The 17,184-nt window shown below is 40.7% G+C and overlaps 1 protein-coding gene across 1 annotated transcript in view; it reads left to right on the top strand.

Annotated features, from left to right (window-relative positions):
• LOC138846534 (putative inactive carboxylesterase 4) overlaps positions 1 to 17,184 on the top strand; it is a 32,041-nt gene that overhangs the window by 3,198 nt on the left and 11,659 nt on the right. The window contains 1 exon segment of the mRNA XM_089319088.1: positions 13,328 to 13,532. Coding sequence (XP_089175214.1) covers positions 13,328 to 13,532 — 205 coding nt within the window.

Here is a 17,184-nt window from a genome sequence, read left to right as displayed (position 1 = left end):
GACCCGGGAGGCACAGGCAGTCAAAGCCAAAATCAACTATTGGGATTGCATCAAATTGAGAAGTTTCTGTACTGCAAAAGAAACAGTCAGGAGAGTGAAGAGACAACCGACAGAATGGGAAAAAAATATTTGCAAACTATGCAACAGATAAAGGGTTAATAACCAGAATCTACAAAGAGATCAAGAAACTCCACAAAAACAAAACCAACAACCCACTTAAGAGATGGGCCAAGGACCTCAATAGACATTTTTCAAAAGAGGAAATCCAAATGGCCAACAGGCACATGAAAAAATGTTCAAGGTCATTAGCAATCAGGGAAATGCAAATCAAAACCACAATGAGGTTTCACCTCACCCCGGTTAGAATGGCTCACATGCAGAAATCTACCAACAACAGATGCTGGCGAGGATGTGGGGAAAAAGGGACACTAACCCACTGTTGGTGGGAATGCAAGCTGGTCAAGCCACTATGGAAGTCAGTCTGGAGATTCCTCAGAAACCTGAAGATAACCCTACCGTTCGACCCAGCCATCCCACTCCTTGGAATTTACCCAAAGGAATTTAAATTGGCAAACAAAAAAGAGGTCTGCACCCTAATGTTTATTGCAGCTCAATTCCCAATAGCTAAGACCTGGAACCAACCTAAATGCCCATCAACGATAGACTGGATAAAGAAATTATGGGATATGTACTCTTTAGAATACTATACTGCAGTAAGAAACAACGAAATCCAGTCATTTGCAACAAAATGGAGGAATCTGGAACACATCATGCTGAGTGAAATAAGCCAGTCCCAAAGGGACAAATACCATATGTTCTCCCTGATCGGTGACGACTGACTGAACACCAAGAGGGAAACCTGTTGGAGTGAGGTGGACACTATGGGAAACGGTGGCTTGATCAGCATAGCCCTGACTGTTAATGAACAACTTAATACATTATCCCTCTTAGTAGTTTTTTTTATCTGTTCTACTTAATATGACTGGTTTAGATCTGTAATTGATGCACAGTTATTCTTAAGTGTTGAAAATTAACTGAAATGTGATCCCTGTTGAACATGGTGGTGGGAATGGGAGAGGGAAGAGATGTATAATTTGGGACATGCTCAGGCTGACTTGCCCCAAGTGGTGGAGTTGGAAGCATACCAGGGGATTCCAATTCAATCCCATCGAGGTGGCATGTACCAATGCCATCTCACTGTTCCAGGTGATCAGTTTCAGTTCACAGTTGGTCATGGTGAAGGGACTGGGAGTCAAAGGGAGCACATAGACAAGTCTAGTACCTGCTAACGCTAACAGATGGAGTAAATAAAGGGGAGAGTGATCCAACATGGGAAGTGAGATACTCAGCAGACTCATAGAATGGCAGATGTCCTAAATAGCACTCTGGCCTCAGAATCAGCCCTAAAGGCATTCGGAGCTGGCTGAAAAGCTCATGAGAGTATTTCAGGCATGGAAAGCCAAGACACTCTGGCAAAAGATCTCTGCAAGTGAGATCCCAGTGGAAAGAACAGGTCATCAAAGAAGGAGGTACCTTTCTCTGAAGGGAGGAGAGAACCTCCACTTTGACTATGACCTTGTCTAAACAAGATAAGAGTCGGAGAACTCAGAGGGCTTCCATAGCCTTGGAAACTCATGACTGGAGCATAGGGAGATTACTGATGCCATAGACAGGAGTGTCAATTGGTAAAGTCAACAACAGGAGTCACTGTGCACTTACTCCTCATGTAGGATCTCTATCCTTAATGTGCTGTACATTGAGATTTAATGCTATAATGAGTACTCAAACAATATATTTCACTTTGTGTTTCTATGGGGGTGCAAACTGTTGAAATCCTTACTTAATGCATACTAAACTGATCCTCTGTAAAAAAAAAAAAAAAAAGAAAGAAATTATCAATTCCCAACTTGACTCTCACTGCGATTAAACATGACAATAGGTCTGCTCTGATTTCATCATCATTTAAAAAAAATCATCTATTATTTTTCACTTTATGTTTCTGTGTGGGAGCAAACTGTTGAAATCCATACTTAATGTATACTAAGCTGATCTTCTGTATATTAAGATAATCGAAAATGAATCTTGATGTGAATGGAAGGGGAGAGGGAATGGGAAAGGGGAGGGTTGTGGGTGGGAGGGACGGTATGGGGGGGAAGCCATTGTAATCCATAAGTCGTACTTTGGAAAATTATATGCATTAAATAAAAGTTTAAAAAAAATTTCATTTTTTTGATTTATTCAGTGACCCATTGGTTGTTCTGGAGCATGGTGTTCAATTTCCATATATTGGTATATTTACCATAATTCTTCTTGTCATTGATGTCTAGTTTTATTTCATAGTAGTTAGACAAGACACATAATATAGCTTCAGTTTTTAAAAATTTGTTGATAACTTATGTGTGGCCTAACGTATGCTCTATCTTCAAGCATTTTCTGTGTGCAGAAGAGAAGAACATGTATTCTGCAGGTGTTGGATGAAATGTTATGTAATAGCTGTTAGGTCCATTTGCTCTACAGTGTGGTTCAACTCCAGTGTGTCTTTGTTGATTGTATGTGTGGATGATCTGTCCATTGATGAAAATAAGATGTTGAAATCTTAGCTATGATCACAGTAGAATCTGTATCTCCCATTAGATATACTAATATTCATTTTATATAATTGTGTGGTCTAGCACTTGGTACAAATATATTTATAAATACTATACATTCATGTATTATCAAATATATTTGTCTCATGTTTTTTAAAATCTAAAGTCTGTTTTATCTGATAGGAGTATGGCTACTTCTATTTGATTTTGGTTTCTGTTTGTGTGAAATATTTTTTCTAACTTCACTTTAGGTCTATGTATGTTACATCTTTATCAATGAAATGAATTTCTTGTAGCCTTCACATATGAGGAGTCTTCAAACAATTCAAACAGAATAAGCCAGTGAATTTTATTCTTTTGTGTATATTATAAAAAAGCCAAGCATAGTTTTCATTTTTTATATTAAAAATTGTACTAATCTCTTATAGTGTATCTGAAGAGGATCTAGTTTGAGTCACTAAAAAGGATACTACATCTGTTTGAAAGGTCTCTATCATAACAACATGAATTTTGCTGAAACTGAAGCAAGAACAAACATCAAATTTGTAATGAAGTTTGGTTAGAAGGATGGTGAAATCTTTTTTTCAAGATTTATTTTTTATTTATTTGAAAGGCAGTGTTACAGAAGAAGAGGAAAGACAGGGAGAACAAGAGTGAGAGAGATCTTCCATCCACTGGTTCACTCCCCAAATGGCCACAATAACTGGGGCTCAGCCAGACCAAAGCCAGGAGCCTGCCTGGAACTTCTTCTGGTTCCCCCAAGTGGGTACAGGGGCCCAAGAATTTGGGCCATTTTCTGTTTCTTTCCCAGGCACATTAGCAGGGAGCTGGACCAGAAGTGCAGAAGTGGGGTCTTGAACTGGAGCCCTTATGGGATGCTGGCATCACAGGCAGAGGCTTAACCTGCTACGCCACAATGCTGGCCCCCAAGGATGGTAAAATCTTTATGAAACATGTGTGAGGACAATACCTCCAAAGAAATCAGTGGATTGCAAATGGATAACAAGTTTTAAGATAGGAAGAAAAGATGCTGAATATCAAGTTTCCCTGGCAGATCATCCACAACAGTAAGGTCAAAATTAATCTTGTCCATGCTCTCATTGAAGAGGAGTGATGATTAACAGGCAAAAAAATTGCTGACATAGACATCTGAATTCATTAAGTGTACACAATTCAGATGGAACACTTGAAGTTGAGTAACCTTTCTTTTTGTTGCACCCAGATTAGCTGTAGACAAGAGGAGAGCTTTAAATGGAATGTTTTTTGAAAAGCGAGAAAGATAAAGATCCTGAAGCATGTTTCAGAGAGTAATAATACTAGATGAGACATGGCTTTGGCATAATGTTCCTGATGACAAAACACAACCAAGCATTGGTGAACCAAGGTGGGGAGAGGGCTAGTTAAAGCAAAAATGGACTGGTCATGAGCATGAGTAAGGGAGACAGGGTTTGGGGGACGCTCAAGGTCTTTTGCTTGTTGACTTTGTGGAAGGCCAAGGAACAGCAACAGTGTTTTGAGTGTTTTGAGAACTTAGCTGAATGTTTAACAAAAAAAAAAACTCCCTGGAAAGCTTCACCAGGGTCATCCTCCACCATGATGACTGCTATTTGCTCCTCTCGTCAGACGAAGGCAGTTTTGCAAGAGTTTCAAGGGGAAGTCATTAGGCAATCACTGACAGTCCTGACATGCCTTCTGACTATGTTTTGTTTCCTAACTTTTAGAAAATATTTGGAAGGCGCCCATTTTCTTCTGTTAATAATGTGCAAACGACTTCATTGACAGGGTTAAGTTCCCAGCAACCTCAGTTCTTTTGATGTGGGCCAAATTGCCGGTATCTTTTCTTACAGAAGTGTGTTGAATCTGATGGAGCTTATTGTGAGAAATAAAGTTTATATTTTTGCATTTTTATTCCATTGTTTCATGAAATTTTAAAGTCCCCTTACCTTTGTGTGTTTTCAAAAATTGACTTGGACAGTTTATGTCTAAACTGTGTACTTTCAAGCTTATTATTGATAGGTAAGGACTTAAGCCTGACATTTTGTTGATTATTTTACTACTTTTAAAAATATCTTTATTTATTTATAGCTCTTTTATTATTTCTCATTTTGTTTTTGTAGTTTTCTGATGTGATAAGGCTTGAGTCTTTTCTCTTTTGCGTTTGTGTTCCTGCATTACCAGCTTGCATCATTCATTTGTGTGTTTTCACAATGATAGTTATTATCCTTTTGCTTCCAGATATAGAAGTCTGATATGGAAGACTGATCTGGTGGTGATGAATTACTTCAGCTTGTGCTTATCTGGAAAAGACTTTTTCTCTTTTTTTGTTTCTGAATAGGAAGTTTGCTGGATATAGTAATTTTGGATGATAGTGTTTTTTCTTTCAGGTTCTTGAATATATCATCCTCATCTCTCCTGGCAGCGTAAGGTTTTTGCTGTTAGTCTGATGGGCATTCCTTTATGTGTGACTTGATGCTTGCTGTTTTCGTGTTCTATCTTTATCTTGGACTTTTGACATTTGACTATAATATTCCTTGGAGAATTCTTTTTTTTTTTTTTTTTTTTTTAGTTCATTTGTGGTTCTTTGACCATCCTTGGTTTGGATGTTCAAATCTCTTACTTTTTCCTCACTATTACTTCATTGAAAAGTTTTCCGGTGTTTTTTCTGTTGTCTCCTCCTTCTGGAATATCCATAATGCAAACACATATTGCTTAATGGTGTCCTACTTGTCTCACAGAATTTGTTCATTCCTTTAAAATTTTTTTAGGGGATGGTTGTGGTTACTGAATTATTTTAAAGACCCATACTCAAGTTCAGAATTCTTTCTTCTGTCTGGTCTAGTCTATCACTATAGCTTTCAATTGTTTTTATTTTATTGTCATTTTTACTTCTAAATTTTAAATTAACATGTAATAGTTGCACATTAATTTTTTTACTTATTCACTGGCACATTTTTAAGCAATACAATGCAATTTTTAACACATATACATAATGCCAACTGACCTTACAAGGCAACAAACCTTTCCTTTTCCTTATCTTTTCTTTGTATTTGGAGCCTCCCAGCAACTCTCTTTCAGTTCTTATAGATACCTTACTGTGCTGCAAAAATACTAGGACCTGTCATATTCACCCACTGTTTCTTTTTTTTTTTATTTAAACTTTTATTTAATGAATATAAATTTCCAAAGTACGGCTTATGGATTACAATGGCTTCCCCCCCATAACGTCCCTCCCACCCACAACCCTCCCCTTTCCCATTCCCTCTCCCCTTCCATTCACATGAGGATTCATTTTCAATTCTCTTTATATACAGAAGATCAGTTTAGCATACATTAAGTGTTTCAATGTTTTATTACCCATTTTACAACATTTCTCATAGCCTCCGCCCCTCCTAGCTTCTAGAAATAATTTTTAAATTTCTACATATGAGAGAGAACATGTGATATTTATGTTTCTGTGTCTGGCTTATTTCACTAAACATAATGATGTCCAATTCCAACCATTTACTGCAAGTGTGAGGATTTCATTCTTTCTATGGCAGAATATACCCCACTGGGTATATTTACCACCTTTTCTGTGTCCATTCATCTCGGTCAGTGGACACTTAGGTTGATTCCATATCATGGCTTTTGTGAATGATGTTGCAGTGAACGTGGAGTGTAGGTATCTTTTGCATTTTCTGATTTTATTTCCTTAGGGGTACATAGAGTAGACTTATTTCTAGTTTTTTTGAGGAACATCCATATTGTTCTTTTTTTTTTTTTTTTTTTGACAGGCAGAGTGGACAGTGAGAGAGAAAGACAGAGAGAAAGGTCTTTCTTTTGCTGTTGATTCACCCTCCAATGGCCGCCGCGGCTGGCGTGCTGATCCGAAGCCAGGAGCCAGGTGCTTCTCCTGGTCTCCCATGCGGGTGCAGGGCCCAAGGACTTTGGCCATCCTCCACTGCATTCCCAGGCCATAGCAGAGAGCTGGCCTGGAAGAGGGGCAACCGGAACAGAATCTGGCGCCCCGACCGGGACTAGAACCCGGTGTGCCAGTGCCGCAGGCGGAGGATTAGCCTATTGAGCCGCGGCGCCGGCCTCCATATTGTTCTCTACAATGACTACACTGTATTACTTTCATACCAGCAATATATAATGATATAGGAGTTCCCTTTTCTACACATCCTTGCAAGCATTTGCTTTTTTTCCTCTGTCTTTTTGATAATAGCCAGACCAGTGAATGAGATGATAGCTCAGTGTGGTTTTCATTTGCATATCCCTGATGGCTAGTGATGTTGAACTTTCTTTTTTCTATGTATTTATTGGCCATTTGTATTTCTTTTCTGAAAAATGTCTGTTCAGATACTTTGCCCATTTTTGAATTGGATTGGTTTTTATTTTGTTGAGCTTTCTGAGTCCCTTATGTATCCTGGATACCAATCCTTTGTCAGATGAATAGCTCGCAAATAGTTTTTCTGATTGCGGTGGTTCCCTCTTCCCTCTTATTGTTTCCTTTGTTTTGCAGAAGTTTCTTGTCTTGATGTAATGTCATTTGTCTATTTGTTCTTTTATAGGTTGTACTTTGGGAGTCTTACTCAGAAAGTCATTGCCTATGCAAATCTCTTTCTTCTAATAGTTTTATAGTTTCAGGTCTTTATAGTTTCAGATCTTTGATCCATTTTTACTTGATTTTTGTGTAGGGGTTTTTTTCAACCTTTTGCTTATAGATGTCCAGTTTCCCCAGTTTCTCTTCTCTAGGGTGTGTTTTTAGGACTTTGTCAAGATAAGTTGGCTGCAGATGGGTAAACTTATTTCTGGGGTTTTGGCTCTGTTCTGTTAGTTTCTGTGTCTCTTTTTAAGCTAATGCATGTTGTCTTGGCTTTAGAGTATTACTTGAAACCTGGTATTGTGATGACTCTAGCTTTGTTCTTATTATTCAAGATTTCTTTGGTTGTTTGGGGGTGTTTTCTGTTTCCATATGAATTTTATACTGCTTTTTCTAGTTTTCTGAAGAATATCCTGGTATTTTGATAGAGATTACACTAAATCTATAAGCCACCTTGGGTGTTGCACTTTCTTGAATACTTTTTCTGTGCCTATTGAGGTGATCTAGAGATTTGTATTCTTCCCTATGTGATGTGGGGTATTTATTGATTTATATAAGTTGAAACATCCCTGCATCTGTGGGATGGATCCTATTTGTTCAAGGTGTATGATCTTCGTGATGTGCTGTTCAATTTGACCTGCTAGTTTTTAATTATTTTTAGAATTTTTGCATCCACAATCATTTCTTTGTTGTTGTAACCTTCTGTGAATTTGTAATCAGGGTAAGACTGCCCATATAGAATGAGTTTTGAATAGGTCTCTCTTTTTCAATTTTTTGGAATAATTTGTGAAGAATTGGTGTTAGTTCTTCCTTGAAAGTTTGGTAGCATTTCTCAGTGAAGCCATCTAGTCCTATTTTGTTTTTTGGTGGGAGGGGGGAGAAGGACTTTTTTATTATAGAGTCAATCTCATTATTTGTTCTTCGTATTTTCAAGTTTTCTGTGTCTTCCTGGTTCGATTTTGGAAAGTTATATGTATCCAGAAATTTATCTGTTTCTTCTGGGTTTCCAATTTGTTAACATAAAATTGGTCATAGTAGTGTCCATATGGGATGCTCGTGCTGCAGGTGGCAGCTTTACCCATTGCACCACAGCGCCAAAGCCTCTAATATTTCTGCTAGACTCAAGATCTCTGTCTCTTAGCTAAATTTCTCATTCCTGGCATTCATTACTTTCTTAATTTTATTAAGTTGTAATCTCTTGTATCTTTTTGAGTAACCCTATGATCATACTTTTTATTTCATTACATTTTAATTTTTATTTTTCACCTTACTTGAAAGTCAGAGAGACAGAGAAAGAGAAAGCCAAAGAGATGGACAGAGATTCTTCTTAAGAGTGAACAACATTTCACTGTGTGGCTAGACCACATTTTATTTATGTGACTATCAGTTGATGGACATTTGGGTTGTTTCTATTCTGGAGCTAGGAATAATACTGCAATTTGTGTACAAGTTGTTTAATGGACATGTTTTCAATTCTTTTGGGGATATATACCCAGGAGTATAATTCTGAGTCATATGGTAACTGTGGTAACTTTTCAGGAAACTGCCACTTTTCCCGATCAACCATAACAGTTTTATAAGCTGTTCTTCCTGCTCATAGTAGATCATGACTGTCTTTCCTTGTCAGTAAATACAGATTTTTTTCACTACTTTGAGTGAATATAATATAGAGTAGTATCTCAGGGGAATATATTCAAGACTCTTAGCGGTGCTTGAAGCAGCACCACTTGTGATCTAGTGTCTTTTCCAGGTTAATTAAGCACTTATCAGGCACTGTTTGATAACTTCTGCAGTTTAAGGTGTGATGGCAAAATAGGAGTACATTTCTTTTGCCTTCTTCACAATTTCACAGATAGAAGACACGCTTTTCCTGTAAATCTTAGCAATAATTTTTCATTCCATTATAAGTTGTGAACTTAACCCTTTCACTTAAAGGAAGCACTTGGCAGCTTCTCTGTAGCATATCCAGATAGTCATCATCTCTACCCTTGCACTTTCTGGCCATGATTAACTAAAGTAAGTCTTTCTTGAACATGAGCACTATGATACTGTGGCTGTAGATCTGATAACTGGGATGGCTACTTATGGACTAACAGAAGGTAGCACAGGCAGTGTGGACACACTGATACAAGGTTGACTCAGGTCCTAGGCAGTACAGAACAGGAAAGGGAAAGATTTCATCAAGTTAATCAGAATTGTATGTGACTTAAAAGTGATGAATTATTTATTTCTGGCATTTTCCATTTACTATTCTTAGACCTTGGCTGATGACAGGTAACTGAAATTGAGGAAAGCAAAAGAAAGGAAAATTGTGGATAAAGGGAGTCAATTGTATTTCTTTATCCAACTATACCAGAGTTGATTGAATGAGATTCCAATTGCTGGATGGTTAATGATCCTTTTAAGAGTCTCTGAACATTTTCCTTGTGTCCCCAGCAAAAGAACAGAGCACTCTGCATGCCTCTAACTTGATGCTTTCATTGCATTGAATCTTCCTCCCACCCAACATCTGTTCCATCTACTATGTGGTGAGCTCCATGCATCCAGAACACCTATTAAATTCTGGAACACCTAAGTAACTGGGTACCTGAAGAATGAATGCATGGATGGATGCGTGGATGGATGATCAGGGCCAGGAGCTATGGAGAGATGTTCACTGACAGTAAGAACATTCCATTCCCAAATCCATACTTTGAAAGGTAGTGAGTTCCCTGACCTTGGAGGTATGGGTCAGAAAGCTGGGTCACTTGGCAGGAATACTGTTATGTGTAGGCATCAGAAGGGAATTGGGTGAAATTTAAGTTCACCTCCAAGTGATAAAGCTTGAAATTCCATGAAATACAAGATCAGGGAAGTTAAGAGATGAATTCTAAGTCATCTGGTTGAGCAGCTATGGGGTTGTGACACTAAAAGTCTTCAAGTTTCTTTTGAAGAACCCAAAAGAAGCTTCCCTTTGCCTGCTTGTGCCTGCCTTTGGGATGATCACAGAGTACAATGCTGAGGTCTTAACATGGGAGAAATCCATCTGTAACAAGTTGTTTGACAAGTTTATGGCGTCCGGGTGTGGTGCAGGAGATCAGAGGCAGAGGCTTGGGCTCTGGGCTGCCTGGCTCAATTCCTGTAAGAGGCAGGGAGAACTTGCTTGCTCCAGGAGCAGCTGTCCATCCACGATGTGGCTCTGTGCTCTCTTTCTGGTTTTTCTTGCTGCTTCCACAAAGTCCTTCTGAAGCACAAATATTTGAGAGGGTACATTTGGAAATCTTCATCCTGGGCCAAGTTGAGTGGAGATGCACACAGGGCAAAGGCCTGACAGGTCTGGATCCTTAGCAGTGAGCACCCTCTGGACATGGGCTTTGACTTCAGTCGGGTGAGCATAGCAGCCTTGGCCATTCTAAACAGAGATGTAAGGGGGGAGAAAAAGCATGGGCCATGCACAGAATGGCAACCAGTGAAACTCAAGCTCCACACGGGGGGAATTAAGAGAGCACAGCTTACTTCCTCTTTGATTGTAAGCCTAGATGTGGACAAATAATACAGAGTGACTTGGAATATAAGAATTCCTGACAGAGCCAAGGGGTGAGCAGTGTGGATTTGAATCTAGTTCAGCACTTCATAGCTGGGTGTCCTTAGATAAGTACTTAACTGTCCTGAGCCTGTTACCCTAGTTCTAAAGCAGGGATGATGGCAGTCCCTACCTCACTGGGTGGTTGTGAGGATGGAATGGGGTGTTTCTAAAGCACTTAGGGTGGTGGTTGATATAGAGGAGAGAACAAGGGATGGAGAGAGAACAGGGCTGTTGTAAATGCATTGTGTTCATGCTAATAGAAACTTGGAGGTATGTTCAGGCCAACCAATCAAAAGCCCATCACTACTGAGAAGATAGTTTGTCATTCACAGATCTCAAGTGAAAGGGCTTACCACTGGGGCTGGGGTGACACATGGTAAATGGTGACCATCTTAGTCTGGAAAGACATAATTCTGAATCCATAGTCCGTAATATTGATATCTCCAAAGTCTAAAATCTCCCAACTCATAGTCCCAAAAGAATAAAATCCTGAAAACCAAAATTCTGAATATCATAATCCTCATTGAAATCAACAGCCATATATAAAGGATAAAAAGCAAATTGTGGTAAAGGGGTTAATGTTTTCCTGGTTGGGTACAGTAGTTGCATCATATTATGGAGAAGAAACCACTGGAGACCTTGAACAATGGTATTTTGGGTATGTTTAGAGGTGTCTAGAGATTAGTGTGTCAGTCTGAGTATACTAGGTTCTCTGAAGTTCTCTGAATTTGGAAAAGCACAGCTGTACATAGAAAATGAATGTCAATGTGTCCTCAAGGAGAGACAGTCCCAAAGGAAAGAGTGAAGTTGTTCACTACAGTGCAGGATAGAAATCAAAGTTAATGATGGAGGAAGTCAGCCAGCTCTTAGGCATTGCCTCTGTGCAGTAGCCATAATCTATCCCTGTAATTCCATATGTCAAAAATTGTTTTAAGATTTTTCCTTCTCAAAAGTTTTCTCACTATCTTAAACTGTCAGCATTATTATTATTTGCAATTCACTTTGTGTGCATATATTAATTTGCATCCTTCTCAACATAGAAGTTATACATTATGTAAAGATTTGGGGGGAGTATTGATTAATTTTATGAATTTTTTTTGCAAATTTGACTCCATTTAAGTGTTTTATCACAATGTCAAGCTTGTGTGTAAACACTTTGTGTGTATATAAAAACACTAAACTTTCTCAGTAAAATAAGAGATATCCTTTTAGTATATCTGCATTTGTGAAAGATAAAAGTTTTCTTGGCTGTTTGGGTGACTGTGAAGGTAGTGGTCATTCACTGTGGTTTTTGACCAATGGTGTCAAAAGACTTAGATTATCTGCCATGGTATTTCATATGAATATAGTTAAATAGTTGAGTGCACAAAATTGTCAACCATATACATTTTATTTTTGACCTATTTCTTTATGAATGCAGTTTATCTGCTCATAACTGTCATAGCTATGGGACTGCTGTTAGTATCCCTGAGTGTTTATGCTGGTAAAAATATGCAATATGCACATTGTTATTGCCTATTTTCTTTTTCTAAGATGGCTTATTAAATGTTTTGTTGTGTTCTTATATGTTGCTCAGATAAATCTCTTAAAAGTGTAAGTAAGCCAGCGCCATGGCTAATCCTCCGCCTAGCAGCGCTGGCACACCGGGTTCTAGTCCTGGTCAGGGTGCCAGATTCTGTCCCGGTTGCCCCTCTTCCAGGCCAGCTCTCTGCTGTGGCCAGGGAGTGCAGTGGAGGATGGCCCAAGTGCTTGGGCCCTGCACCCATGGGAGACCAGGAGAAGCACCTGGCTCCTGGCTTCGGATCAGCGCGCTGCGCCGGCCGCAGCGGCCATTGGAGGGTGAACCAACGGCAAAAGGAAGACCTTTCTCTCTGTCTCTCTCTCTCACTGTCCACTCTGCGTGTCAAAAAAAAAAAAAAAAAAAACAAAAAAACAACCCACACTCTCTCACTCTGGCTCTACAATTCTCTGTAACTCTTTCAAATAAATAAAATAATTCTTTAAAAAAAAGTGTAAGTAAATGTCTTTAAACTTGTTTATGCTATTTCTTTCAAAATTCTGTACTTGGGATTTTGATCATTCACAATTTTATACTTAGAGGATTTTGATCCTTTGGGATTTCATTTTTGGAGACTATAACATTTAGGATTGTGTCTTTTAGGATTATGGCCCAAACCCAAAGGAATAATCTAGGATAATCAAGAGGAAGAGGGAGGGTGTCATGGTGGGCAAGAGTCTTTATTGTGGTTTGATGGAAGGAAGTAGTAGGGCAGGGCAAGCAGACTAAGACTGGCCAGTGTGAGTCATTTCAGGGGAACCTTTTGCATGAGATCTGTCCCTAGTTTGCTGGTGGCTGGCTCTGGGGTGATTAGGACAGGGGACAGTGTGAGGGCCTGCTCCTTAAAGTGACTCTGTGAGTTAAGAAGGACAGCTACCCTCATTCCTCTATTGCACAAGGAGAAACTGAGGTCTGGAGGGGTTAGGTAACTTAGTCAAGGTCACCTGCTTATAACATGGAAAATTCCACCTGGAGTGCAGGTCAGACTTCCCTGCTCTGACGTGTCCGCTCTTCCTCTCCATGTCCATCAGGGCACCCGTCTACATCACCTGTGGTAGATACCATGCATGGCAAAGTCCTGGGGAAGTTCGTCAGCTTAGAAGGATTTGCACAGCCCGTGGCCGTCCTCCTGGGAATCCCCTTTGCCAAGCCCCCTCTTGGATCCCTGAGGTTTGCACCACCACAGCCTGCAGAGCCATGGAGCTATGTGAAGAACACCACCTCCTACCCTCCCATGTAAGCTGTGCACGGGGCTGGCGCTGGCATCTTTCAGGGGAGATGCTGTAGGAAGGAGTCAAGGCAACCCTCTGGTTGGCTTACACTTTGTTCTAGGGTCTCCAAGAACACTATAGAACTTTAAAAAATCCAGAATTCCCACACATTCTAGATTTCTTCATCCAGTGCATATTTATCGGGCACCTACTGTGGGCCAGATCTGTTCTCGATGCGCGGAATCAATTAGTGAACAGAACGAAGCTCCCTACCTTCATGGGGCTTGCATTCTAGCAGGGCTGGGGGAGAGAATAAACAACATGCAACTTAATGCATGATGTGCTAGTATGTAATTCCTCAGGCAAAACACTGAGCAGGTGAAGGAGATGAAAAGTAGTGATCGTGACTACTCTCCTTAGCATTGTTGGGGGAGTGAGGGTGTGAGGGTGTGTGTGGACATGACATGTGAGTTCTTACTTTGTACATTCAGACTCCCAGCTGTGTTTAAATTCCTAATCATAAGCAGTGAAGTGGTAAGTGCGCCCTCATGGCTGTGGTCAAGCTGGGCAAGGACCCAAAGCTTTCCCTTCCGTCAGAGCTGCTCCCAGTGACCGCCGACTCCTCCACTACAGCAATGCATGGCTGAGGTGTCCAGGATCCTGCCTCTGCTGGCTTCTTTCCTGTTCTTCCTTTTAGAAATAATATTCACTGTTTTCACTTCCTGAATGCAAAAATAATATACTTATTATTTTAATTTAGGAAATACAGATAAGTAAAGGTTAGAAAATTAAAATTATATACAATTCCACCAGGCAGAGAGAATTACTGTTATTATTTCAGATGACATTTTTCCAGTATTTCATATGTTTCATAATATTGCCTTTGAAAACGATATTATGGGGGCTGGCGCTGTGGCACGGTAGGTTAATCCTCTGCCTGTGGTGCCAGCATTCCATCTGGGCTCCGGTTCTTATCCCAAATGCTCTAACTCTCAAAATATTAAAAAAAATAAAATGATATTATGTATACTGGCATTGTGGCGTAGCCCATAAAGCTGCAACCTGTGATGGCGGCATTCCTTATGGGTGCCGGTTTGTTTCCTGGCTGCTCCACCTTTATTCAACTCCCTGCTAATGACCTGGGGAAAGCAGCAGAATATGACCCAAATGCTTGGACCCCTGCTACCCATATGGGAGATGTGGAAGAAGTTCCTGGCTCCTGGCTTCAGCCTGGCCCAGCTCTAGCTGTTGTAGCCATCTGGGAAGTGAACCAGTGGATGGAAGATTTATTTGTTTCTCTCTCTTTCTGCAACTTTGACTTTCAAATAAATGAATAAATCATTTTTAAAAAGAAAGATAATGATGAGAAATTCCTGTTAGCATTGCTCATGGGACAGGTCTGGTAACAATGAATTCCCTCACCTTTTGTTTGGGAAAATCTTTATCTCCCCTTCATTTCTTTTTTTTTTTTTCTTTTTCAGATTTATTTTATTTGTTTGAAAGGTAGACTTACAAAGAGATAGAAGCAGAGAGAGAGGTCTTTCATCTGCTGGTTCATTCCCCAAATGGCTGCAACAACTCGACTAGGCCAGGCCAAAGCCAGGACCCAGTCTTCCATGTTTCATTTGCCGGATTTCCTCTGGGTCTCCTACGTGGGTGCAGGGGCCTAAGGACTTGGGCCATCCTCAGCTGCCTTCCAAGGTGCACCAGCAGTAAGCTGGATCAGAAGTGGAGCAGCTGGGACTTGAACTGGCACCAATATGGGATGCCAGCACTTCAGACCTGGGCCTTAACCCGCTGTGCAACAGTGCCAGCCCCTATCTCTCCTTCATTTCTAAAGGTCAGCCTTGCCAAATACAGCGTTCATGAGTGACAGACTTTTCCTTTTGACATGTTGTTGCTTCTTTCTTTGCCAGTAATATTTCAGCACAGCTTTCTGATACCAGGCCTGTTGAATCTCCCTTATATGCTGTTTGCTCCCCCCCCCCATTGTTGTACTCAGAATCTTCTCTTTGTCATTAACAGTTCAGAGTTTGATTGTCACATATCCTGCAGTAGTCTTACTTGAGTTGTATCTTACTGGTGACAGTTGATCTTCCTATACCCAGCTATTTATATTAATCTACAGGTTTGGGGCATTTTCTTTTATTGTATATGTGTTTATGCCTTTTCCCTCTTTGCCTTTCTCAACTAACTCCCTCTTGAATTCCAGTACAATAAAAAGAGCTAGACTTTGTGCTACAGATCCCATGAACCTTTTGAGTTCCTTTTCACTATTTTTCCCTCTGTCTCTGTGTTTTCAAGTGGCCCCTCTTTGAGCTCACTGATTTGCTTTTCTGTTTGATCAATTCTTCTGTTGATAACCTTTATTGTTAACTTTCATTTGTTGTTTTGTTCAGGGTAAGGATTTCTGTTTGATTTTTTATTATTTCAATATCTCTGCTAAGTTCTCTTGAATAATTTCCATGTTTTTTGAAGTTATTGAGCTTCCTTAAAACAGCTAGTTTTAATTATTTGTCTGAGGGATCACACATCTCTATCACTTTAAGATCGATCTCTGGTGCCTATTTTTGTTTGTAACTTTGGCGAGGTCTTACTCCCCTGAGTGTTCTTGATGTTTGTGAATGTGACGGGCTTCGCAGTCTTCGCAGTCTTCTTTGTTTGAACTAGTCCTCCTTCACTGGCCCTCTAGAGACTTCACACAGGTGGCTGTTTCCTGACTGTGACTGCTGTAGTCATTCCAGCACTAGAGGGCACTCTACGCCCAGGTTTCCCATGAATTTCCCGAGTTAGGTATTTCTCTGGCCAAGGTGGACCTGGGGATTATCCCAGAGAGGAACACTGGCTGTGTAGGAAATCCGGCAAATTTCCCAAGCCTAGAATCATGTCCCAGTTCCCAGACAGGCACAGCCCTCAGGCATTCCCTCCAATAGAGGGTCCAACTCCTTAGTATGGCAAGAGTGCCTGGAGCTGAGAGTGGGCTCCTTCAAGGTTTGCTGTGAGACAGATGCATATCTCCCAGCAGGTCCATGCACAGGTGTGATAATTTCTTAGCTGCTGGTCACTGCTAAGATTTATGTTGGCTGACAGAGGAGCCTTTTTTTTTTTCAGGCAGAGTTAGTGAGAGAGAGATAGAGACCGAGAGAAAGGTCTTCCTTCCATTGGTTCACCCCCCAAGTGGTCGCTATGGCTGGTGCGCTGCGCCGATCCGAAGCCAGGAGCCAGGTGCTTCCTCCTGGTCTCCCATACGGGTGCAGGGCCCAAGGACATGCACCATCCTCCACTGCACTCCCGGGCCACAGCAGAGAGCTGGACTGGAAGAGGGGCAACCGGGACAGAATCCGGCACCCCGACTGGGACTAGAACCCGGTGTGCCGGTGCCGCAGGTGGAGGATTAGCCTAGTGAGCCGCGGTGCCAGCCCTAGAGGAACCTCTTGATAGAGGCACTAGCGTGCACAATTCCTCCTAGACATCTTGGCAGATGGCTTTGGATGTAGGGGATGTGTGGAGCCTGAGCCAAGTCTCTTTGGGAAGGAGGCCATTTCTGGGCTTGTACCAAAGAGCATGATTAGTGTGTCTGCATTGTGAGTTGAGATCGACACTCAAAAGGGTCTTCTTGGGTCTCAGACCCCACTGGGAGTGCACAACCACCTGAAACCTGAAGCTTCCACTAGGAG

The sequence above is a fragment of the Oryctolagus cuniculus genome, chromosome 18, assembly GCF_051225735.1.
Source record: "Oryctolagus cuniculus isolate XC-2025 breed Fujian yellow rabbit chromosome 18, ASM5122573v1, whole genome shotgun sequence".
NCBI lineage: Eukaryota > Metazoa > Chordata > Mammalia > Lagomorpha > Leporidae > Oryctolagus > Oryctolagus cuniculus.
This window is presented reverse-complemented; position numbering and strand designations above follow the sequence as displayed.